This window comes from Drosophila subobscura, chromosome J (genome assembly GCF_008121235.1).
Source record: "Drosophila subobscura isolate 14011-0131.10 chromosome J, UCBerk_Dsub_1.0, whole genome shotgun sequence".
NCBI lineage: Eukaryota > Metazoa > Arthropoda > Insecta > Diptera > Drosophilidae > Drosophila > Drosophila subobscura.
In genome coordinates this window covers 11,872,592-11,896,850 of record NC_048532.1, presented here as the reverse complement: position 1 = coordinate 11,896,850, position 24,259 = coordinate 11,872,592, and the positions used below count along the sequence as shown (strand labels likewise).

The following is a 24,259-nucleotide window of genomic DNA, read 5'->3' as shown; positions in this document are numbered from 1 at the left end:
AGAACTAGTTGCTAGGCGCTCCAACATTTGTCGATATAAAAGTGCAATTGGGGCCCGCAGACAGCGCAGATACAAAAGTATCTCCAAAGTGGGTTGAGTGCGCGATAGACAGTGTTTCAAGTGTTCCAAAAAATAATTCCAATTCCAATTACAATGCAAATGCAAATGCAACTTTTCCTTGTGGTGGCCACGGCCGCATTGTGCGTCGCCATTACGCAGGCGCAGCAGCAGGGAGGCGTGGATCCCGCCTACTTGCGGCAGTACTACCAGCAGCTGCAACAGCAGCAGCAATCGTCGTCGCAGGGCGCCGAGACGCCCATCTACGAGCAAAACTCCGAGCAGACGCAACAGTATGTGAATGCGGGACAGCAGATTCGCATCAAGGACACGGTGGCCGAACAGATACGCGCTCAGCAGCAGCAGCCGCAGGGATATGTGGCACCAGCCATCAGGGACTATCAGCCGCAGGTGAGTTCCGCCAGCCCCCAAACGAGTATCCCTTTGGTATTCCCCATCTATCGACCTTTTGCAGTACCAATCGCAGCAGCAGCCACAGTCCGTGTACCGCCAGCAGGTGCAGCAGGCGGCTCCGGCACCACCGCCACGCCGTGTCCAGCAGCCCGCCTACCAGGCACCCTCGCTCCTGGGCAAAGGACAGCAAAAGCTCTCGCTCCAGCAGCGCCAGCAGCAGCAGCAGGAGGAGGAGGAGTACGATGATGTAAGTTAAATGGAGTCCAAAATCCCATAACGAGTTCGAATTCGAGTTCGAGTTCGATGTTCGCGCACTTTCCTTTTCGCTTGAGTGCCGCAGCAGCAGCAGCCGCAGCAACATAATTACAATTGAGGCATGCAACGACAGCGGGGAGTAGGGGGTGTTAGTCGTTGACTGGGGTTCATTAACCACAGCCTCCTACAGTGGCAGCGGCAGCAGCAGCAGCAGCAGCTGTGGTTTTTGGCCACGGCCACATATGCACTGTGAGTGTCTGTTGCCTCTGTGGCTCTGTGGTGCATGTGAATTGGCCTGGCTGTTAACCGTTAGCTCCGTTTACTCTCTTGGCCAGCAGCAGCAGTTTACTTATGGCCTGCTCATGCGGAAGCTGCTGCATATCCGTTACCACATTAGCCATAATCCATCAGAGCTAAAGCCATCCAGATGGGGTCAAAAAGCTCACTTCATCTCTCTTTCTCTCTCTGTCTCTGGGTTGGACAACTTATTGAGCTTTTGTATTAGCGAAAAGATAATTGTAAATGTTTGGGCACTATGAGGAGTTTTGGGCAAACAGGAAAGGAATTATATGCCAGATTAGAGGAGAGAAGAGAGGCGCTCTTGAAAGAGATTAAATATGGAAGGGAAATTATTTAAATCTTAATAGAAACTCTAACAGAAGGGAGAGAACCTACAGGAAATGTCTATAGGGAGCAGATAAATGCAGAGTTCAATCGTGTCTTTCATTTATTTCATGTCCAATCCAGTCAAAAGTTATTAATTACCATCAGCCATCGATTTGCAATCCCCAAAGAACTGCCCAGCATCCAGTTATGTTAAATACACTCGTTGCATTATTGCCTTGCCAGACCACTGCCATTTATCATGTTTTATGGCCCACACTTTAAGAGCTGAACTACTTCTAGACATTACCATTTTTATGGCCCAAATAATTGCAGTCTTATTAGTGCTTTCAGGTCGCCATAAAATGCTGCAGCTACATGCAGCCTTCTCCGCCATACAATCACTTTCAAACGGCGACCCATATGCACCCAAACAAGTCACTTCCACATTCACATCCACTTCCAGTTGCAGTTGCAGTTGAAGGACCAGTACCAAATGGCTGTCTAAGACCCAATTCCCATACCAAATTCCGTGCAAGTGGACAGTGCACGCATTAGAACCGGCTTTAGAGCCAAATTCGCTGCTGGCTTTTGCCTTTCCAATTTGCAGAGTGTTTTTTTTGCTGTTTGTGGTTCTGTTTCTATTTTTTGTTTGGGCTAAAAGATTGCAGATTTGGCCACGCCTTGAAGTCATGCTTCTGGCGGTTACCTTAACCCAGTTTGTGGGGAAACGAGATGTTCCGATTGTTCCGACATTTAGAGCCAAAGCTTGAAGGTCTCTCATCCTCAGAGTGCAAAGAGACACCCAACCTTGTGCATAAATTATCTAATGCCTGAATGGAGTTTCCAGAGAGACTGAGAGACAGGAGGGGCGTTTCTGCCGCCTGCCAGTTGCATAACCACACGATCAATCCAATCCGTTCCGATATCCAATGCCTGCAGTTTGTGCTTTGATATCGTGCGCCTTGTGGGCCATTAAAATATGCAAGCGGCACCACCAAAATTACTTTCACTTGTGCGTGTATCGGGGAGTCGGGTACTCGGACTGCGTTTGTGGGGTTGTAGCTGCAGTTGGGGAAGTGGGACTGAGAGTGAGGTGCGCCTACACGCATGCGCCTGCTCGCTTCGTGTGTTCGATGATGCAATCGCCTCTGACACGAAAGTGGGTCGCACACACACACATTTGCAATCCCAATTAAATGTGTTCCCCTCTTTGCAGCAAAACTCCTCGTACCAGTTCGGCTTCGATGTGAAAGACGATGAATTCACCAACTATCAGAACCGCAAGGAGGTGCGCGATGGTTCCGTGATCAAGGGCAGCTACTCGGTGGTCGACAGCGATGGCTTCATTCGCACCGTCAAGTACACGGCGGATCCCAAGGAGGGCTTCAAGGCCGAGGTCATACGCGAGCCCACCGACATTGTGGTGAAGATCCCCACACAGCCGCCTGCCACACAGCTGCTCCGTGCCAGCGGCCACAAGGGCCAGCAGGAGTACAGCCCCAGCCACAGCCACAGCCCCGGCAAGCAGCAGTACCAGCAGCATCAGCAGCAGCCACAATATCACCAGTACCAGTAGAGAGTGAGTGAGTGAGAGGTGTCTCTCTCTCTCTCTCTTTGTCTGAAAGTTCTCTTGAAAGTTCCGCAAGTCCATGTAGTCTGTAATTATGTCGTTATCGGCAGAGATCATAACATTATTTCTATATCTATATCGTATGTCATGTTCATTTAGGTTCGACTTTCATGTTTAGAATATTAAATTAAAGAAAATTGTCAAAAAAAGATAAGAAATGTTTCAAGGTTTATTCGGGGAAATCTGGCCAAAGGCTGGCCAATCATTCTCCTACTTTACATCCATTCTGCCTGCTCTACGTCTCATCTGACCTACTCTCAATGCAGCTTTGCCCCACCTCCCCACTCCACTTACAACTCCTCGTGTGATTCCTGTGATTGAGGTCACAGCGAAGAGTTCTCCAAGCCTTCACAAATGGTAAACAAATTTAGCTGCGTATAAATCAATGGGTCCTAACCCCTGCAGCAATTGGCAAAGACCAGAGGAGATCTCGACATACGAATGACACTCATCCGCAGTGCAGGGCAAGGACAGCGGCCAAGGAGGACAACCCGTTTGGGCAGTCTCAGGCGCTGACAAAGGCCAGCCATCTAATGTGGAAGAGTTCTCACAAGAAGAAGCCAGAACCAGGATGGATCGTGGTCACCCGAAGACACGGCTCGGACCGGACCGGTCAGACCGGTTGCCACTTGGGAACCATCCAGGCACAGACAGCAATCGCAATCGCCTCAGACAGTGTCCTTTTGCAATGTCCTTGCATAAATTAAGGAAAAGCGTGTGAGAACCAACAGAGACAGCGAAAGAGTTAGAGAGGGGATGGGGTAAAGGATGACCTTATCGCCCATGAAGACGATTACGAACCGGTTCTGGACAGTCGCGGGCTGGTACGATCGCTTCTCTAATGACCCGCATAGAGCATGGGCCCATGCCTTGCCACCGAACTGCCACCAAATTTACATATGCAACGGACCCAATATTGATCTTGACGGGATCTACACACATTCCAAAAGACTTGATGTTCTCTGGTCAGCTGTTAATCAACACACTGGACACTAGACTCGTCGCTCAGGCTACGGCCGTGTGGGCATTTCTGTCTTGTGTGTCATTCGTTGAGGTCGAAGAATCGAAGATACCTATGCAAATGAGTGGCACAGTGGCACAATGCAACCCCTGTGTAAGGTCACCCGACTTACAAGATCCGTATGCTGCCTCTCCGTCTGAATCTTGCAACCCCCTTCGCTCCTACAATCCTTTGGCTTTGCATTTGCATATCTCCGTCATGCCCGCATGGCAAACGATGGACTGTCTAGCTGGCTGTCTGTCTCTGCCTTGTCCTGTAACTATGTAAGTGACTGCAGGACATTCTAGAGAGGGTCACTGTCTAGAACCAGTTTGCAACTAACGGATAGCCGCCGCCTGCCCGTTCCCGGACATGATTGACCTTTTCTCTCTGCAAAGATGTGTAACCGGTTCGGACAATCAGTGGCCCAGGCGTGAGAAAAACTGCTAAGAAGATCCCCCTACCCCCCGACACTGACCTTAGACAACGAATAATCAGAATGAGAATCAGAATCAGAATCCACTCCACTCTTATCTTTCTTATGCAAATCTCTTGGGCAGCATTTCCTTTCAAATTTCACGCCAAATCATTACCTTTAAATAAATAATACACAAGAATTATGAAAAGTCACGATCTTTATATATGATTATGGGTATGTACAGTGAGAGAGCAGGGGCTAGGGGAGCGGAGAGTGCTTGGTGGCAGAGGAATATGCAAATATGAAAGTGAGATCAGAATCCTTTTTGCGCTCAGAGTTTTCCCTGAGCCATGTCCCAGCGATGCTCGCCATGACTGCCCTGACGATCTGTCCAAATTACCTAAACAGATGGGAAGTTCTGCGAATTAGCGTGAATATTTCTAGGATCTGAAATGGTTTCCCTGCCATACCTCCCCCTTGTAGCGATTGGTGCCACGCTGCATCTCAAAGCGTCGCTCCTCGGCCTTGGGCTGCTTCAGGACATGTCCGTGGGAGCGCGAATGGGGTCCATCGAAACGCATAAAAATATCACTAAAGGGAAGGGCAGGGATTAGAATTTGGGATATTAGTGTTTGCTTCAGAGAAACTTTATCGCTGCGAAAATGTCTGGGAAGCTTGAATAGCAGCAGGGAAAAGTAAAGTGAAATCGGAACTCTCAAGAAGTGACTTTAAAGTTTGCCTAATACTTAGCAGAACGTTCCAATTTCTTACTGAAAATATTTGGTTTCCTTGATTTTTGGTGGCTCCTTTTGTTGCTTGCTGGTCGCTGTTGCCTCCTTCTCTTGACTTCTGGTCGCTGCAGCCTCCCTTTGCTGACTTCTGGTCTCTGCAGTCTCTGCATCCGCCTGTAAGTCAACCTGCGCATTGCGTCTGGGACGTTCCGTTTGCGGCTGCTGTTGCTGCGGCTGCTGATGTTGCTCCTGCAGCCTGGCTATCCTTGGCGGAATCACGTGCAGCACATCGCTGGTAAACAGAGCCGGTGGCACGTTGTAAAGCTGCTGCAGTGGCTCCTCCACGCGACGCAGTTGCTGCTGTTGTTGTTGCTGCTGTTGCTGGAGAGGCGGAACTGGTCCTACGACCCTTTGGATTGGCAGATAATTCCCCTCGTAACGATACTTGGCCAGCTCCATGTGCGGGGCAATGGATCGCTGCTGGTACTGGACGCTCGGCTGTGGATAGATGGAGGGCAGCACCGGTGCAGGAACTGGCAGGGGCGGCTGCTGCTGCTGGTACTCCAGGGCCAGAGGCTGATAGCTGGGACGATAGTTGATCAGCTGGAAGTTCGGTGGCTGCTGCTGGTAGTGCCCAGCGAGAGCGGGAGCGGAGGCAGCGGTGGCCAATGGATAGCCCGTGATGTAGGAGCTGGGGGCATACTCGTAACGCCTTAGGCGTGGCGCCTCGTAGTACAGCTGAGATCTGGGGTGATGATGATGATGATAGTACGAATGATGTGGCTGCAGCTGAGCGGAGTTAAGGCTGGGCAGGAGCAGCAGCAGGAGCAGCAGGATTGGCGCAAAGGCAGAATTGCAAGTGTTTTTGGGCAGCTCCATCGCGTTGCACTCTCGTCAAATTTGTGGCAACATTTCTGACAACAGCATTGGCATTTATAGTTGGCCCTATTTGGGGCTTGGCTCTTGGCCACACCACACACACAACACACCACACACACCACACTCTCCTCTAGGCCGGAAGTCGGGCGGCCAGGAGTCAGCGGTGTGTGAAATCGATCGATGCTGCCCCAGCCCCAGCCACACAGCTCTGCTCTGGTTGTGCAATGCTCGAATGGAGCGTGCACCAGTTGGGCAGCAGTGGGCAGGGGGCAGCTGTGTTATGTCTGTGGCTTATACAACTCTTAGCCCGGGATGATGATGAGGCGCTAGAATTACTGGCTGGCAGCTGCTGTCGTTTCGGTTCCAAGGTCAGGGCAAGTTCAGAACTAGAACTTTTTAGCATATTCAAAAGCTTTCGACGCCTTCCATTGTGCGAAAAGGAACTTCCTTTGGTGGATCTGCCATAGCCAGTTTATCTGCATTCCCATTGGCTGTGGCTCGAAGGAAAAGCCTGTTGCTGGGGGGGTTGAAAGGGGTTGACCTATAGGCAGCAGACGGATGCTTTCTTTTGCAACCCCTACTGTCAGCAGCAGAGACACCCTTAGACCTAGAGGCTAGAGGCCTAGAGAACCTTCCTGCTTCTGCTGCGCAGCTCTGTCCATCATTCGACTTCTGAAGTTGAACGCCTAAGCATCTGCCCAAGCACCCAAAAAACACCCAACCAAAAACCAAACCATAACCGACTACGGATTACCACAACAATTTGGATACAGAAACACAGATACACAGCGGTGAGTCCTCTAGATATAACCATAACACATTTATAATATGATCAGGGACACGTGGTCCCAGCGGGTAGGATATAAACTCTAGATCCACCAAAGTTTGTTTCTATATAGAGAGAGAGAGAGTATTAGACGATTATAATACAAAGATTCTGTGGCCAGTGCGTGGCCCTCTGCTGCTGCAACAAGTTTTCAGTGCTTTCGAGACGCAGTTTTTCACAACAAAACATATGTAAAGATATCTATCTATATATATCAGAGGATCCCATCTAGTCGGCCATATTCACATTGTTCATACGCATCTTGGCAAAGTCCTCAAAGACAATATTATCATCATCGTCCTGGTAGTAGCCCTTCACATTGCGATGCTGCTCAATCGACTTCATTTTCTTCATGGCATTCGAGCGTTTCTTTTCAATGGTGCCTAAAGGAGATTAATCCCAATTAGTGCGGGGGATATTCCTCTTCTGACAGTAGGAGAATCTTACCCGGTGCCGGTTGCAGCAGCTTGAACGGCACATCAGTCTGCATCTCACCGCCAAGGGTGCCGCAGTTCAACTTGATGCGCACCGAGTAGGAGATGACAATACCGCAGGCATCGCCAGTGTTTTTGCCATCCTGCACCATGGTGGAGGAGGCCAGATTGACATCCTCATCCTTCAAATGACCATCCAGGGCAATACCTAAGGGAACAGACACACACTGAGAGAGGTGCCACAAGGCTGAGTGCTCCTTTGCCTACCATGACGATCCTTGTTGTTGGCTGCCAGCGGAATGAGGTAAAAGGTCTTGGTCAGATTAGCGCCCGGTGTAATGGGGCAACCCTCCTTGGTCTCCAGCTGTGCCACATGCTTGCTGAACTGCGCATTCACCATCGTGATCTCCGTGTGCTGCACAATGAAGCACTTGATGCTCTTCACCGATTTCTTCGAGTTGTTCGACACCTGCACCGTGGCGGCTGTCTTCTCCCCATGGTAGTAGATCTCCCTGTCCAGCGTAACCTCCAGACTGATCTTGCCATTCGAGAAGGTGAATCCCTTGCTAACCAGCGAGCTGGGCAGCCGCTGGCCGCGATTCAGGGGCGCATACTGCAGCTTCTTGATCACCAGGCTGACCATGCTCCGCTTGTGCTGACGATCGTCCTCGGAGTCGCCGACAAACGCCCGAATGGTGTACTCCACGCCCAAGGGCTTGCCATTGTCGTCGCCCTCCTGCTGCAGCGTCACCGAGCTGGGCGAGTTGGGTGGGAAGTGGAAGGTGAACGGATGGGCATTGCTGCCCAATTTTCGCACCAGTTTCTCCTGCATCGGTGTCATCTCCATGTTGGGATTGGTCATGGGCACAATCTGCTCCCGGGAGAGTATCAGCTCCTTCGAGAACTTGACGCCCATGACCTCATCCTCCTCGCGGCCATAGCGATAGGTTGTGGCCAGTTGGCCAAACACTTTGCGGTTCTTCAGGTACTCCGGCTCCACCACAATCACACCATCCACGGGATCGCAGTAGTCCAAATGATCGATGAAGTCCCGACGGCCCAAATAGAATGTGACCTTGCCGTTGGGTGTGGCCTTCTTGAAGACCTTCACGGAGACAACCATAACTAAGGTTTTTCCTTTGACTTGCGACTACGACTGCGATTGTGTTTGCGTTTCCGACTGGAAGCTCCTGAGTTTTCCGTTCGCCGGAGGAAAATGCGAAACGCCAGAGCCGTACGACCTGCTTATATACCTTTGCCCTGTCCGTGGGGGCATTCTGTTTGTGGCCACTAACTGGATTTAGGCGTTATGCAGTCCGGCTGCCCAAAAGAAAAACTGCAAACATGTCAGTTCTTGCGTTTTCCCTGGGGGTGGGTGTGGATTTTCCGGTGTGGGTTTTCCGCTTTTCCCGTAGCTTTCCCATTCGCTTGACCAAATTGGCTAATGTCAAGTCGTGTTCCGACCTCGTGCGAGGTCACCCAACTGTTGCATAAATTGTGTTCCACAAAGGATTAGGGCCTGTCATGCCAGCCAAAAAGAACTCGCAGCCAGAACTTCGCAGAGGCCACGCGTGGAAGCCCTAAAAGTTGCAGCTCTGCAGCTTTCCAGTCGGATCAAAAAATATACAGACAGATATTGATGTATTGATTGGACATTGCCCGTCTAGGTGTGCTTCCTAGAATACATTTTTAGAGCTGGCAAATCCCCTCCGATGGGAACCTACCGCAAAGAAAAAGCCTCTGCAAATAAGCAAAACGCAGTAGGTGGGGCCCCTCATAATTCGATATTTTGTTGCTGTTGTTGTGCGGTGGGTGTGCAAAAATAAACAGAAACAAATCAAGCCGTCAATCCCCCACACAGATTTTATCTTCGATTACGATCTGTAGCACAAAAACAAACCAGGGAAACATAAACACAGAAAAGGTGTCTCCAAATAAGCAAAACGCAGTAGATGCCCTCGAAATTGTCAGCAATTTGTTGTTGTTGTTGTTGTGATGGTGGTTGGGGTGAGAGTGAGTGGAAGCTTATCTCTTGAGGCTAAGCGCGGGGCTGCAGCCTGTGATCGTCCAAAGTCCACGCAAAATAGTTTCAAAAGGGAGACGAAAAAAAAGAGATAATTGCTAGAACAACAACAGAATCGAATGTGTTTACGTCTGTGGAGTTTCGCTTTCTTTATTTAATAATTCGTATTCTTTTTTTGCAGCTAAAAATGCAATCAAAGACACACACCACAACCGATCGACATGGCTATAGCCTGCGCTTCTCGCCTTTCGAGGCCAACTATTTGCTGCTAGCTACAAGGTGAGTCCTATACAAGCACACCCAACAACCACCCCACAACTAACACAACTATTTGTTTGTATTCCCTTGATCTTGCAGCCAATTGTACGGTCTGGCCGGTGGTGGTTCTCTTTTTCTCCTTAGCCAAAATGCCACTTCAGACGGGCAGAGCCCCAATCTGAGTGAATTGTGCCGTCTGGAGTGGTCGGATGGTCTGTTTGATGTGGCCTGGTGTCCCTATGCCGCCGATGTGGCAGCCACCGCCTCGGGCGATGGCTCGCTGCAGATTTGGTCTGGCTTGGATGCCGAGGCGGCGGAGGGACAGGAGACGCCCAAGCAGCCGCTGATCTGTCTGCAGGAGCACAAGAACGAGATCTACAGCCTGGACTGGGGCGAGCAGTGGAACTACCACACGCTCCTCTCCGCCAGCTGGGACCGCACTCTGAAGCTGTGGGACTGCAACAGACAGCACTCCATCACGACCTTTGTGGGGCACAGTGATTTGATCTATTGCGCAAAGTTTTCGCCACTGATCGCAAATCTCTTTGCAAGCGTGAGTACCGACGGACAGTTGAACTTATGGAATTCTCTTGATTTTGCAGGTAAACCCCTGATGAGCATCGAGGCGCACGCCAGCGAAGTTCTCGCCTGTGACTGGAGCCACTTTGATCGGAACATCCTGGTGACTGGTGGATCGGATGGCCTCATCCGAGGCTGGGATCTGCGCAAGATGCGGACACATGTCTTTGAGCTGTACTCGGGAGAGTTTGCCGTCCGGCGCTTGGCCTGTTCCCCGCACTCCTCTACGGTTTTGGCATCGGCAAATTATGATTTTACCACAAGGTAAGTTTTAATTGATTCATTTAAAGAGCGCCAAGTAAAGGATCTGTTTGTTCACCACAGAATTTGGAATTTGGAACGTGGCGAATCCCCACAGGAGATCAACGAACAGCACACGGAATTCGTTTGCGGCCTAGACTGGAATCCCCATCGTGCCCATCAACTGGCAGACTGTGGCTGGGATTCGCTGGCCAATGTTTATACACCCAAATGCCTCATCCAGGATGGGGCTGCCTAAGCGAATGTTCCTCCAGGGAGGAACTGGAAGAAAAATCGATACGATATGTGATAATAGCCAGGCCTACAAGAAAGGTGCACCACCGCAAGACGATAGATAGCCCAGCTATAAACAGCCTCTAAGGAACCAAAGACAAGAGAAGAAGACAGACAGACAGTTAACGATCGATCCTCGCGGAAATGAGGATCAAAAGGATCAAAATGATGTGTAAATAGTTGTGTGATAAAACCGCAGGCAGGTGCTGCTGCTGGTGCTGCATCAATGTCAATAAAAGCTTACCATATATTATATGGATTTTGTGGATTATATGAATTATGGCTGGGGCTGACTGTTGTTCCAGTAAATTTCATGCCCCATGGCTATAATTTGAACTCAGTGTTGGGACTTTAACAAGAACTTAACGGCACTGGCACTGGGCTTTAGGAGGTGCCAAACAATCAGTCGGCGCTGACGAGGATACGGTCCCTTTCCGGTTGGGTTCTGCGTCTGACCAAACAAACACGCAATAAAGCGCTAATTTGGTGCAACGTTTTATTGCCTGAAACCCTCTGACGGCACATTCCCAGAATTGACACAGTCAACAAGCTGTGGCTGTGGCTATGACAGTGGCCTGTGGCTCAGAAAGGTGTGCCAGCTCTCGCACCTTTTTGGCTCCCATCACAGAGAGTGTGAAGAGGCAGCAGCCGGTGCTCCCTTCCTCATCTTGATCCTGTCATTAGCCTCAGACCTAAGGCTGGAGACTGAGCTCTAACTGCCACTTGGGGCAAATATTTGCTTTGAAGCCAATTGGCGTTGATTTCTTTGGACAGGCACCAGCAGCAGCAGCATCCAAACTGTTGGAGCAGCAGCTGCTGTTGATCTGCAATTATCTTAGCCTTATCCTCCACCAAAGCCTCATCCTCTATCAAAGCCCAAGTGATACCCAAAATTGATATTAATGCCTTGTTTGTGTTGATAAAAATCAAGAGTTCGTGTAAAGAAAGAGCGGGAGTATAATAAAAAGTGTAGGAAATAAGCCACAGCAACAACATGAGACTTTCTGCATGTACAAAGATCTCACAATTCACAAATAAAGTGATGGAGAACATGGATAAGAATTATAACGATAATGGATAATGTTTTTCAAAATCATCGAGTACCACAACCCAATTTATAATTCATAAATAAATCCACACTTTTACTAATGCCAAATTCTACATGGTTGGCACAGTGGCGCTCTCTACTTCAGTTTGCTGGAACTAACAGATAGCAGAGCTCTGTTACGGCGCTATGTTAAATTAAGTGCACTGCTTGCAACGAGCTATGTTAAGTGAACGCACTGCTTGTAAGCAGTCTCAAAAGCGCGCGCTATTTAAATTATTATTACTTATTGAAATATTATGAATAAAAGTTTGGGTATGTATTATTTATGTAACTGATGGAATATTAAGAATATTTCTTCAGCCTTTGATTATTATGTAGGAAATTGTTTAACAGTCGTTTTGGGAATTAATTTTTATTGCGTTCTCCTACATTGTAGGGTCATGCTGCCCCATCTGCAGATAAAATTCTGAAACCTTTTGCTAAAAATTACCCGCAGCAAAGGCAAGAAGCTCAGGCATATATTAACACCAAACAAAGTTGCGCTGGCTGCTAGGCTGCACGAGCACTGCCTAGACCATAACCTTGACTGGCGACTGGCCCCACCGACGGATCTCGTCAGTGTCAAGGCTGCCAGCAGGAGCAGGAGCAGCAGCGTGGTATAAATAAACAGACAGACGGACAGACAGACGGAGAATCCAAAAGAAAAGATGTTTCAACACCCGAGCACGCGAGGAGGCCATCTCTCTCTCTTGGTCTCCGCTTCTACCTCTTGAGGTTGGGGATGGATCGGATCTTATCGTTAGCAGCAGCAGGAACGGCAGTGGCAGCAGCAACAGCAGGTTCTGGATCGTGTCTCTACCTGTGGACCCCGACTCTCAACTCTCGAGTCGCGGATTGCTGGAACTGCACGCGCCGGCAACGCCGCCGTTCGGTTCAGCAATTTAAATTGCCTCCACCGAGCATTTTGATGGCGATCACGCGCTCGCCTTTGAAATCTGGGCTGCTCAATCTGCAGTGCCAGGCCATAAAGGATCCATGGTGGGTTCTGTTTCAGTTCTGTTTTCGTTCGTTTTCTTTTACGACTGCCTTTGGTATTAATTTTGCTTCAACGTTTTGTTCTGGGGCCTCTGGAAGGCGGCAGCATCAGCATCAGCAGCAGCAGGCAGGGCTTTTTGGCTTTAATCGTCACCGTTTGTGCCGACAAGTTACTGCAGTCGGAGGAGGCGTAGGCATGGACGCCGCGGCGTCATGTGCACTGGTTTTGTCTGCCGGCAGTGTGGGTTCCTGTAACACGTGTAGGAATCGATCGGCCCCTTGCTGCTTGCCTCACAGTTGGTGCATCATCAGAGAACATACCGCAAACTAGATGCTAACAAAATGATTTTCTCTACTGGGGGTAGTTTCGGTAGTTTCTGCATGCCACAACCGAGTGTAGGCGTAACCAAAAGGCGATCTTGATAAAAAGGGATTTCGAAAGGGACAAAAAGAGTGCCGGAAATAATTGTCAGGGGATGATGGCTGGATGGCTGTGGCTCTCTCTCTAGGGGCTACGGCTACCTGTCTTCACGATAGACGATGCTAATGAATCTTCAAGGCAATTAAATATCTCTCTCTTTTCCTCTCTCATTCTCTCTCTCTCTCTCTGTGTGCGGAGCGGATGTCTGATCTACCGTTAGATGTGTTAAGAGTGTGAATTTATTCACCTACGAATTTTCGAATTTATTCATGAGAGATATACATAGATAACCTGATCCTGCGAACAGGAAGCAAGCACTCTGGCAGATACGAGGTGTTGAATGCATTGAGGAGACGTGAGGAACTCGAGAGAGTTTACCTAAACTGCCGCACGCCGTCTCGCAATCGTTTTTATGATCCTGGAACCTTCAGATGCCTCGATCGAGGCGGCCTCATCTTCCGCCAGAGCCTCGGGCTATTGTTCTAGCTCGCTTATGACATAATGAGAGCATCGTTTCATTGCCGCGTAGTTTTGCGTAAGGACTCATGACCTCATCCCGCAGTCCAACGCAATGTTATGCAATAGTTTCCGAGCTGCAAACCGCCGCCGAGCAGCGGCAGCAGCAGCAGGAGGGGTCATAAAACCAAGGATCAGGCATCAGAGGGACCTGAAGACCTAGATCTAGTTGGCCCATAAAAACGGCCACTGAACTACATTTTATCTCCGTTATGTCTTGGCAGGGTCCTGTAGTCCTGCAGTCCTGAAAAAATCTGCACATTTGTTTATGGCATGTTGTTAAAAAATTCAGGACATTGAGAGCGAGACACGCAGACCTGAAAACGCAGGCCCATTTACGCAAATTCCGGGCAAAAAACAAGGCCAAGTGACCCGCTGGCTGGCTCTGGCTCTCGATTCCGCGAATGATTTTTCATCTCTCTGGGTCGGCATTTTTTCCAGAATTTCTAGATCCTGGAACAGCCAACACACCAACACAAAACACATCTAATTTTTGGTCTGCTCTAATTTTTTGTTACAATTGTTTTTTGTCTGGTGGCCCAAAGATTTGCATCTTTCTGTCGAGGTTCGCGTGGCAGTCGCGTTTTTCTATGCCATTTCCATTATCTCTTCTCTTCTTTTTTGTGTATGGTCCTTTGAGGTTGACCAGAACAGCAGCGAGCAGCGGGCAGGGGACAGGGCAAACAAAAAGTTGTCCTAGATTAACAAAAAATTGGCTCAAATTGCGACAGGCGGTGGCGAACGACCACTGTGATGGGCGCGTGGCGGTAGAAAATGGACCTTAAAATCCTGGTGTGCCCTGTGAATGAATTATTCCTGCTGCTTAAAGTACAGATCTTCAAAATATTTACAAAAACTCAATCAAAATGTATATTTACAAGCTAAAAATATCATCAAGTAGATGGATCTAGAATTGAGTGATTTTCGCTCTGTTTAATTACATTTGCCATGGGTTTTCGATAGCCTTCAGAGTATTTACAATTTGTATAGTTTATATACTTGATTCCGTTTGACAGGAGATTGATTTATTTGCTATATGATTTGGGAATTTTTGTGGCTGCTCTCTGGCATTTATTGGATTGGGGGTGAAGGACGCTTTCACGGCGTGCTCCAAAGAAAGATCTTGGCCAACAAGGTCGTCTCGCGCTGTCCAGTCCTATAAATAACAATTTTCATTCCGTGCAAAATTTATTTTGCGTATAAATAATTTGTTGGAAAAATAAAACTGTCCGCCTGCCCGTCCATCCGTTGGTCCGTCTTCATGCTTGTTTTTGAACTCATGACCAAAATACTTTTGCGGCCCGTCTCATGCCTAAAAATAGTACACCAGCATCTCCCACACACCCCAATACCAGACCCACCAGGCCCGTTCGACTGACGTGCGCCGATGACGCGCATTTCTGGCTGATGGACTGATTCTAAGCAGAGGGCGGTACTTGGCTTCTTTGCTGCTCTGGGGGCGCTCTGTGGGCTCCACATCCAGGTGATGACGATCGCCAGCAGCAGGCACCAGGGCGTGCTAAAATTAGCAATAAAAAAAATAGATTGGATTGGATATGAATCGCCCGCCCAGAGATGAGAAACAATTACCGGGGGCCCGGTAAAAAATATGATGATGATGGTGGCCCAAAGGCGTCAGCAGAAATCGGCCTACAAATTAGTTTCTCAGAACGATAACAACTATGAAAATTAAGCGAAAATCCATTTAATTTCATAGAAGACTGGAAAATGCTCTAGAGTTGGGTGTAGAATTATGAAATTTCCTTTAAATTAAATTATGGGAATAAATATTGAAAGGGAGATGAGTTATTTCACAACTGCAGACACCAAATCCAGACACCAAATCGATAATCCATTATCCCTTACAATCCACAGTTTCTCATTTAAACTCGAGTTTCCCTCGAGCATGCGTACTTTTCCGAGCACCCTAACGTACGGGCAAAACATTTATAACAAAAACAAAAAACCGAAAAGAAACTCGTGCAAAAACCCAAAAATATTTTTCACGAAAAACAAATTCCTTAACAGCACGTCAATGACGTCAATGCCAGCGGGGCCGCGGGATAGAGGGACTACGGGACAGCGGAACAGTGGGACTGTGGGACGGGGGCTGTCAAAATTAAAGCGATCGCCAAAACGGACGGTGGCGGAGTGGAAGCAGAAGCAGTGGCAGCGTAGCAAAAGCAGAGGCCAGAGCAGAGGCAGAGCAGAAGACCAGAAACAGTGCCAGTGAAAAGTTTTCACCAACAGGGCGCGTCTGTTGTGTCCAGACGTGGGCGTGTGGTGCGGGTGCAGGCGGGGGTGTCTATAGGTGTGTCAGTCAGTGTGTGTGACGTGTGTGTGTTCGTCTGTCTGCGTGCCTGGCGATGACGCGTGAACTTGCCTTTGATTCGTTTTTTTGTGTTTCTTTGCCGATCGTCGCCCCTCTTCCACTCTCTCTTCCGCGCGATTTGGCCAAAAATAACAGTAAGCAGAGGCGGCAGCAGAGGCGGCGACAGCGGCATTTGCATTTTGTTATTGCTAGTGTGGCTGGCAGCGCAAACCACACGCGGCCCAGTGGGTGGTGATGGTGGTGTAGCCTCCCCTCCCCGTTCCAATCAGATCTTTATAATCCCAGCATTTGATGGAATGGCAAATAAACTTGATTTACGGTTAGTACAGATGCAGCAGAGATCTCTCATGGCACTCTGGAGCTCGTAATTTTATTGGGGCTAATTCCACTGACAGCCAAGCGGACGTTCTCTCTCTCCTGCCATAGGGCGACCTGCTCTCCCCTGCTGCCATCTTCCTCTTCTTTCCTTAACCTGGAAAAGGTGTGTGATTAACCATTAAGCAAAGTCATGCATAGCCGCACGTGTCCTTCCTGCCGACTGCAATCAGTCTCCATCTGACTTTGAACAAGCTGCCAAAAACCTGAACATCCTTAGCCAGAGATCCTTAACCAAATCCTCTGGCCACTTTGGTGTCATTTCCGTTTGTTGTTTGGGAGCATTAAATTAGCCATCATTAGGACCCAAAAGATCCACCAGATACTCGCACAAATCCAAATCCAAATCGCCGGCAATCAGCATCCAATTTGGATCCAAATGCCGCCACAAGATGAAAAAGGAGAGCGAGGGACCCGCCTTTTATCTCTTGCCGGGATTTAGTTATAAAAGATTTGCCTCCTTCCCGCTCCCTTCCCTCCTTTGGGGTGTCCTATGCCAGAGCTAAGTGAGCGTTGATTTCGGTTTTTGGGGGCCACCACCTGTTGCCCCCATTGTCCTCCAAGGCAGTGCCAGAGCACCACCATATAAGTCCCGTCCCTATACATATAAGAGTATATTTTATACAACTTTTTGCTTTGCCGCATTCGAGCTGCTTGCGAAATCGCATAAACATAAAGGTAATTGCACAGACATGGCACAAAAAAATTATCCGATATTCGCCGTCTCGATGTAAGGCTGAAAGAGTTGGGCAGGGGCGCGATGGAACGTAAAGGAAACCCATCGATGCCCTGGCATTTATTGTGATCGCCGCTTATTGCACTGCTGCGGCGGCGGCAGATATCCGAGAAGTGCCAAGGTTCCTCATTTAGCGGCTCAGCCACAGAGCCCCAAGGGCTGTGGTTTCGGCTCTAAGGATAGTGGGAATGACCTGTATAATTCATGGTTTGGTTTCCCATATTCATTTGGACATTAAAATGCTATTAGAATATAATTAAATATGATTTTCTTTCTGTTCTTAGATACAAATCTGCTGAGATGTTGGAGTTATGTGAGAGACGCATTATATCCATTTTTATATATATACAGCCACACTATTCAGGTAAATCCACATGCCCCATGGATCCCTCTGTAGGGTGACAATCCCCCAAATAAAAGTGATTGTTTCCTTTAACCAAAAATCGGCATACAAAAAAACAGAAAAAAAGATTCGCATTGCTTTTCAGCAGCTGCGGATGCTCCTGCTCCTCTTTCTTCTCTGGCTCCACTGTTTACATGGGATGCTGTCGCTGCACGAGACAGAGGAGGGTACGAGGGGAGGGGACACAGAGCGGGGCCTTGTGACATATGCGATATATTCATTGTCGCGTGTTGCGTTGTCCGTTGGGATGCCAACGACTTGGCAAACCCAACCTTGGATGATGATGATGAGAGCAGCCTCTGCTTCCCTTCTTCCCAGCCTCCTCTCTCCCTTCGTTCTGCGACCGGCCGTTACAGGTGCCGGGCAGACCCAAAAGCCAGACAGTGAGTGCCATATCGAGACCGAGACATTATCGCGCTCTCGCGCTCGTGCGTTTCGCGGTGTCTGGTCCACAGGGCATTGAAAAATTGCCAATTGTTGTGGATGGATGTGCTGCCCAATGGAGAAACAGAAACAGAAACAACTTTAACTGGTCGCTTAAACGATCGCTTAACTACTGTTAATCTGCGGATTGGGCTTTAAAGCCGGACCTGGTCTGCTTCGGCTCGCGATAATCCTGCCCCAAGGTTGATGCCCATCCCCATCCCCATCGCATCCCATTCCATTCCATCCATCCGTATGTCCCATCCATGTCCATTCCGTGCGTGCGTATGCGCAATTAGTGTAATGTAATAATGAGCGATGCTTCAGCAATTTGCGCATAAACATTTTTATGGGATGCGATCTTGAATGTCAACATCCGTGCGTGGTACCCCAGATACAGATACGAGAACTCTGCCCGCTTTGCCGCCACGCCACGCGTCTCCTCCACGCCTTGACGCACGTTCCACATTCTCATGTGACTGCTGCTGAGGTTTTTCCATTCCCCATTCATTCACCAGAAACTTTTCTGTTCCCCATTTTCCCTCATTTTCTCGCACATTTCTCGTACGCTCTGGTTCTATGCTGTTCTGTTTTGTTCCTCAATGAAGAAAATTAGCAAAATCTTTGACGTCAGCATCTCCCCCCCCAGTGGTGGGCGCGTATTTTTGTTGGCTGCTGTCTGCTGCTGAGGGAAGAGCAAGCAGCCAGGCCAGGGAAACGTGACCAAATATGGGGAACTAGAGTGGGTTACGGAAGATTTATGTTGTTTGCGAAGATCTCAAGGGGAATATATCGCGACTTGACAAGATCAAGGTCTACAAGATTATATTTTGAATGATTGATGGTCCCGAAGTGTTTGTTTGTGTATACTCCTCTTTCTAATGTATTTTCATTCCCCAAACCAACAGGATGCAAAGCAGTTACCGTGTCCAGCAGGTGGCAAACGCAGTGCCTAAGGCATTGGCATTTCACATTCTGACAAAACCAATACAATTTGCTCCTCTTCTGATTCAGTTCCTCTCAAGGTTTCAATGTTTGCACAACGCTGTGGTGAAACTGGTGCCCCGCCACTTGAGACACCAAATGATTTATGCACGAAATGCAAATGGGACGAGGAATGCAACTTCAAATGCTAATTGCGGCGACGGTCAAAGACACGGGACTGAGAGCAAGGGAGCCACTGGAATACGACGACAGTTCATCACAATTGCGTTTGCAAATCAACGAGGCGACAAGACAAGGCGCGCATGCGCACTCCACGAAGACAGAGGAGCCATCCATGGGTTAGTCTCGGACTCTGGGTTCTGGCTCTGCCTTGAGCTCATTCATATGCAAATCTGCACCGAGCTGGTGACCACAAATGAAATGCCAACACGCAGAAATGCAAAGAGAGCATCGAATTGCAAATTATGGGGATACAGCACCCTCTCCAGCGTTGACAAAGTTGCGCCTGAATAATTTCAACGCTGTTAGATATACTCGTACGACCCAGACCCAGGTCCGAGCAGCGAGCAGAGAGCTCCCAAGGTAACTAAACACAAAAACAACAACAAAAAAAAGGCAAAAGCAAAAGCGCGTGCCCGCAGTCTCACTTCCGCTGCTGCTGCTTGTGCTGCTGCCAAGTGCCTGCCCTCCCTGCTGCCTCCCATGCGTGACTCCATCCACAAAGCGTAGGCCATGGGTGGGGGCCAGGAGCGCAGCAAGGTCGAAATAGTAGATACTAGAAGTAAATGAACTGCGAAATGTACTCACATTATGACAGCAGGGAAACAGCCTGAAAAGAAACAGAAAAATATAAATTAAATTAATTTTCAAACTTATTTTCGCAAAGGTAATTAAAGTACATATTAAGAATAGCAAAATAAAATAAAATTAAACGACAACAGAAGCAGCCACGGGTTAGTAAATTTCCCTTTGGCATATTTAATGCCCCCTCAATAGTCCTAATCCGCTCCTGCATTGATGGTCAGAGTACTCGTACTGACTCCCGCTAGAAGCTTCTCTCCGGAGACTAATGCCGAATGCAGGTCTGTCTATCTGTGTGTGTCTCTCAAGCCTTTGGTTTATCGAATGGGAAGGGGAATGGGTTCCCAGCAGTCAGTCGCGCCTGCTTTGTCGTTGTTTTCTGCTATTTGGTTTCCAGGAATCTGTGTTTACTTGGTGACGAACTCCGTCGCTCCATTAGCATAACACATACGAATGGAATTGGAATTGGAATGGCAATGGCATGGCCACGTAAAGGGCGGGATGACGGAGCGAAGCGGAGGCGGCCCTCAGCAAAGACAAGCCCCGAGAGCTGGAACGGATGTGCGCTTGATTATGTTGTTTGCCAAAGATGCTGCTGCTGCTGCTGCTGCTGTAGAGTCGGGTCTGGCCTGTGTCTCCTCCACTCCCCTGACTGCTGCTGCCTCTCTGTGCATGACATTAATCACTTTGCTGTTTAAATTTTTCGAGCAAACAGCGCGCGACTGACGCCAGACCGGTGCCGGACCCACGTCTGGTGGCCGTTCGTAAAGAAAAACACTCTCAGAAAATACGGTGGCTATCAAAATAGTTTTGTACACGTTTCAGCCCACCCAAATGGTCAACCGAGCCGACAGTCCGGCAGTCTCAGTCCGGTCCGTAGAGGCCACACCAGATCTCGATCTCGGTCTCACTGACTGTCTCCCATTCTGTTGTCCCCTTTCTTCCTCTCTCTCTCTGTCTCTTTGGGATGTTTTGTGCGATCACGAGCACGATCACGCGCTTGGCTGCCGCTTTGTCCTAATGCCGTGCCTTGTGCAAATGTTTATACAACACACAAAACCGAATCCGAATCCGAATCCAAAGCCGAACTTCAATCCCACTTCCTAAGCAGCCAAAAAGGATTTGTCTTTGCGCGTCTCGTCGTCATCGTCATCATCATCCTCAATCCTCATCGTCGTCAGCGTTAATGTGCGGGCAAACAAGCGTGATGTGGCAATTGTCTGGGGAGCGATTCAGAGTCTTAGGCTACTTGCCACAAGCTGATGCTCGTACTGCTGCCTCGGCTGCTTCTGCTGCTGTTTTTCTTAAGTAGCCCCTGCACACAGACTCAGCTAGATTTTGATGCCGAGGTGTAGATCCATTAGCTACCAGTCCGGGGGCAACCAGCAACAAGTGTTCCCTCGCTCTGTGTGTGGTGCACACACACCACACACTCTACAGGAGTCTGTGTACAAATTGTGGGTGTGGCTCGACTTTGTCGGTTCCTGAATTCGGGTTTCAGTCGCCTGTGAAATGCTAGACATACATATTTCGTGTGATTTTTAAGGCATTTGCTGGTCAGCCATGCTAAAGGGTTTGTGGATTATGAAAGATCTTGGCAGGGCAGTCATTGGCGGGTAATATTTTTCTTGATTCTGTCTGAAATTTGAACGCTGATAGTTTAGATAATTCTATTTCATCCTGTAGTTTAATTTTCCTCTCTCTACAGCTCAAACGTTCAGCTTTTCTAGCTCTAAACCATTTTGCTGCTACAAAACATTCATTAAAACCATTTACAGAGGAACATGCCTGATTGATCAATGATTAAATGATTGATTAAACGAGTTTACAGGTTCCCAAGACTCTCTGGCCTGTCCTGGAATGCCAATTAACTGCTTTTTATTGCGCCTGATATTTATTTTGCCTTTGAATCCCAGGCAAATGAGCCTCATTAGCAATACTCAATGGCTCTGGGTCTTGTGAATTCGCTTTGTTCCCATTGGCTTAATTATCACAGCTTTTTTTTGTGCGATTTGAGTGGTTTTTCTTGGCCTTAAAGTGGAGCAGGAGTGGAGTGGCGTGGCGTGGCAACACCTGCCACTGGCACTGAGGCACTTTCCTCTGTTGCGAAGCAGCAAACCCAACAATTGTCGCCAATTAAACCATCAGAAATGAAAGACAAGACTCAGAAGCAACAACAACAAAAACGAAGGGGAAGAGGCCCTTTCGTATGTCCGTTGAATGGGGCACATTAATCAGTGGCAGGTTTCAAGTGGTTGCAAGTTTGCGTGAAACGAGTAGCCTCTCATTGATTACGACGCTGTGCCTCCTCTCCTCCGATGTATGTATGTATGTATGTAAATGCTTTCTGATTCTTTTTTTATTGGGTTTTGTTTTGTTTTTGTCAATTTAGGCAGCGATAACGATTTAACGATATGTCTCATCTGCTGCCTCCAAGGTTTCCAATGAAAGTGCTGCCACAGTCGGAGCTGTATCTGAATCATTTATTGTGCACACAGGGAGCTAATGACAAGCGACAACTCAGCGGGTCCCGCACCAGTCCACAAAGTCCAACTGCTGGGGAAACTGGTCATCGATTTGCTGTGCTGCGACACGCTTACGGTCAATGTCAGAGCTCGCGAAGTGAAACCAGAGACTGTCGATGAGTATGAGTTTCCCCCCCATGAGTGACACTCATTCATTCGATGGACACTCGTGTGTGTGCGTGCACTTTGATGCCCCACATTACACATTGCACTTGGACTTGGACTCTTATCGCAAGGTGGAACGTAAATACTCCCCACTACTCCCAAACTTTTTGAGCACGTAGACCAGAGAAAGAGAAAGAGAGAGTAAGAACCAAAGTTAGAAATAATTTATAATTGTTAAAAGTGTTATTATATACGTTTAGGATAGGACTCTAAATGATTTCCATATAAAAAGCCCTTAAAATTGCAATTCAAATTAGGAGTCAACTTTTCTAATACCAAAACCAGATTTCAAACATATTTAACATACAAATTGAAGCAGACAGAAACGGCTTAATGTTTTGGAAATTTAATGGGCACCCTGCAAGCCTTGGCCTTGAGAAAATTGCTAATCTTTCGCTGGAGTTCAAAGAGTAAGGAAGAGTTGGCTAAAAAGGGTCTCACCGCCACGAACCACAACAGCAGCTGTTTGTCTGTTTTGTCGGGACTATAATTGAAGCATTTCGTAGGTAATTGGTAACGATTTTTTATGCTCTCGAACGCATAAATTAACACCAGTCTGGAATCTGGAGTCCAGCCTCGCCAAACCTCTGCAGATTTGTGTAATTGCACACATGGCTGGAGCTGTAGTTGTTTCTGGGTTGAATTTAATGGTGTGTCCTAAGCTTCAGTCCCTGCCTGATTATAAGGCCTCAATCTCAGAGGATCTCTGGGGGTAGGCAACATGCAATTTGGGTCAAAAGAGAGGTGTCTCCCCATGCAGCTTTTTTTATATGTTAATTCTCTTTTCGGCATTTCGAAATTTTCGGGTATCGCAGGTTTTTTTTGCGCCTGGCAAACGTTTTGTACCTCATTAGAGCGGCGAAAGCGCGTTTACAAGTGTTAAATTGGGCAAATTATGGGTTGTTAACAGGATATAAAAGTAAAAGTGTCTGAGCCAGCAAAAGAACTGGCGTGGCACCCTGGCAGCACCCTGGCAGGTGCCATGCCACATGCAAACAGCAACAGGAAAGGGAAAAGCATCCTCATTCACATCAAACCGAAGCACAAGTCATTTCAATTTTAGGATTCGTAAGCAGCTGCTTAAAAGGTCTTCAGATTTATAGAGTGATGATTGAGAAATATTCCAGATAAGTATTAAAGGGAGGGCTGTGTACTAAGTATAGTACATAAACAAAAATTCGGAAACGTTTTTGAGTGTGGCCTAAGCATACAGACTTTAAGACTTTAAGATGCTATCGCTATGTAATCATTTACTTGGCTTATTTATAGATTGAATGAACCTTTAAATAGAGCATATTGATACAAGATAATCGGGAAAATGTTATTGTCTTTTGGTTTTAATATATGGCAGCGCCGCTTGATCTGTTCCGTCAGGAAATCTTCGAGTTTCCTTCATTTCAACTTCATTTTTTTGAGTATAAAAACTCATAGTCATATGCCTGTATCTTTATCTTTGCATCTGAATATCGGGGCTCTTTGCATTCGCTCTTTCCAATTTATTTACCTTATGTGAAAAGATATCCCTTTCAGAATTAAATTTTAATTACTCCTCTTATAAGCTCCGTTTCTCAAACAATTCCCTTCACATTAAGCCTGACTGCTGTCAATGATCATTCCGTTATATGTTAAGTATCATTCCGCATTATCATTGCCATATTATCGTTTCCAAGGCTCTATCTTTTCCCCCATCAACAACTCCTGGCTGTTGCCGCTGACTCCAATCAGCAGTGCTCCTGCTCTTTCCACTCGTTCTACAGATGCGACCTGCTGCATGTCGCTGTCCCTGCGGTCAGATGCAAGAGATTTGATTAATTATTACAGAAGAGAGAATGTCCCAGGTCCCAGGCTGTGCCTGCTGCTCCAGCACCATCTTTAGCTCCTTTTGCATCT

At 47.9% G+C, this 24,259-nt stretch overlaps 4 protein-coding genes across 4 annotated transcripts; 2 read left to right on the top strand and 2 right to left on the bottom strand.

Moving 5' to 3' along the window:
- The first annotated feature begins 59 nt into the window (after positions 1 to 59).
- LOC117895160 (cuticle protein 19.8) lies at positions 60 to 3,111 on the top strand. The gene is made up of 3 exons (XM_034802615.1): positions 60 to 468; positions 548 to 718; positions 2,549 to 3,111. Exons 1-3 carry the CDS (start codon positions 154 to 156, stop codon positions 2,906 to 2,908), a joined length of 846 nt encoding a protein of 281 aa, XP_034658506.1. The 5' UTR covers positions 60 to 153; the 3' UTR covers positions 2,909 to 3,111.
- Positions 3,112 to 4,579: 1,468 nt separating this feature from the next.
- Positions 4,580 to 6,047, bottom strand: LOC117895161 (ataxin-2 homolog). The gene is made up of 4 exons (XM_034802616.1): positions 5,238 to 6,047; positions 5,152 to 5,168; positions 4,851 to 4,971; positions 4,580 to 4,780 (listed from the first exon to the last, which is right to left on the bottom strand). The coding sequence occupies exons 1-4, from the start codon at positions 5,988 to 5,990 to the stop codon at positions 4,712 to 4,714; spliced, it is 960 nt and encodes a 319-aa protein (XP_034658507.1). The 5' UTR covers positions 5,991 to 6,047; the 3' UTR covers positions 4,580 to 4,711.
- Positions 6,048 to 6,758: 711 nt separating this feature from the next.
- On the top strand, positions 6,759 to 10,882 carry LOC117895159 (peroxisomal targeting signal 2 receptor). The gene is made up of 4 exons (XM_034802614.1): positions 6,759 to 6,781; positions 9,455 to 9,552; positions 9,631 to 10,374; positions 10,435 to 10,882. Exons 2-4 carry the CDS (start codon positions 9,461 to 9,463, stop codon positions 10,607 to 10,609), a joined length of 1,011 nt encoding a protein of 336 aa, XP_034658505.1. The 5' UTR covers positions 6,759 to 6,781; positions 9,455 to 9,460; the 3' UTR covers positions 10,610 to 10,882.
- LOC117895158 (phosrestin-1) lies at positions 6,792 to 8,463 on the bottom strand. Its single transcript, XM_034802613.1, has 3 exons — positions 7,518 to 8,463; positions 7,264 to 7,458; positions 6,792 to 7,199 (listed from the first exon to the last, which is right to left on the bottom strand). The coding sequence occupies exons 1-3, from the start codon at positions 8,371 to 8,373 to the stop codon at positions 7,045 to 7,047; spliced, it is 1,206 nt and encodes a 401-aa protein (XP_034658504.1). The 5' UTR covers positions 8,374 to 8,463; the 3' UTR covers positions 6,792 to 7,044.
- Positions 10,883 to 24,259: the final 13,377 nt, after the last annotated feature.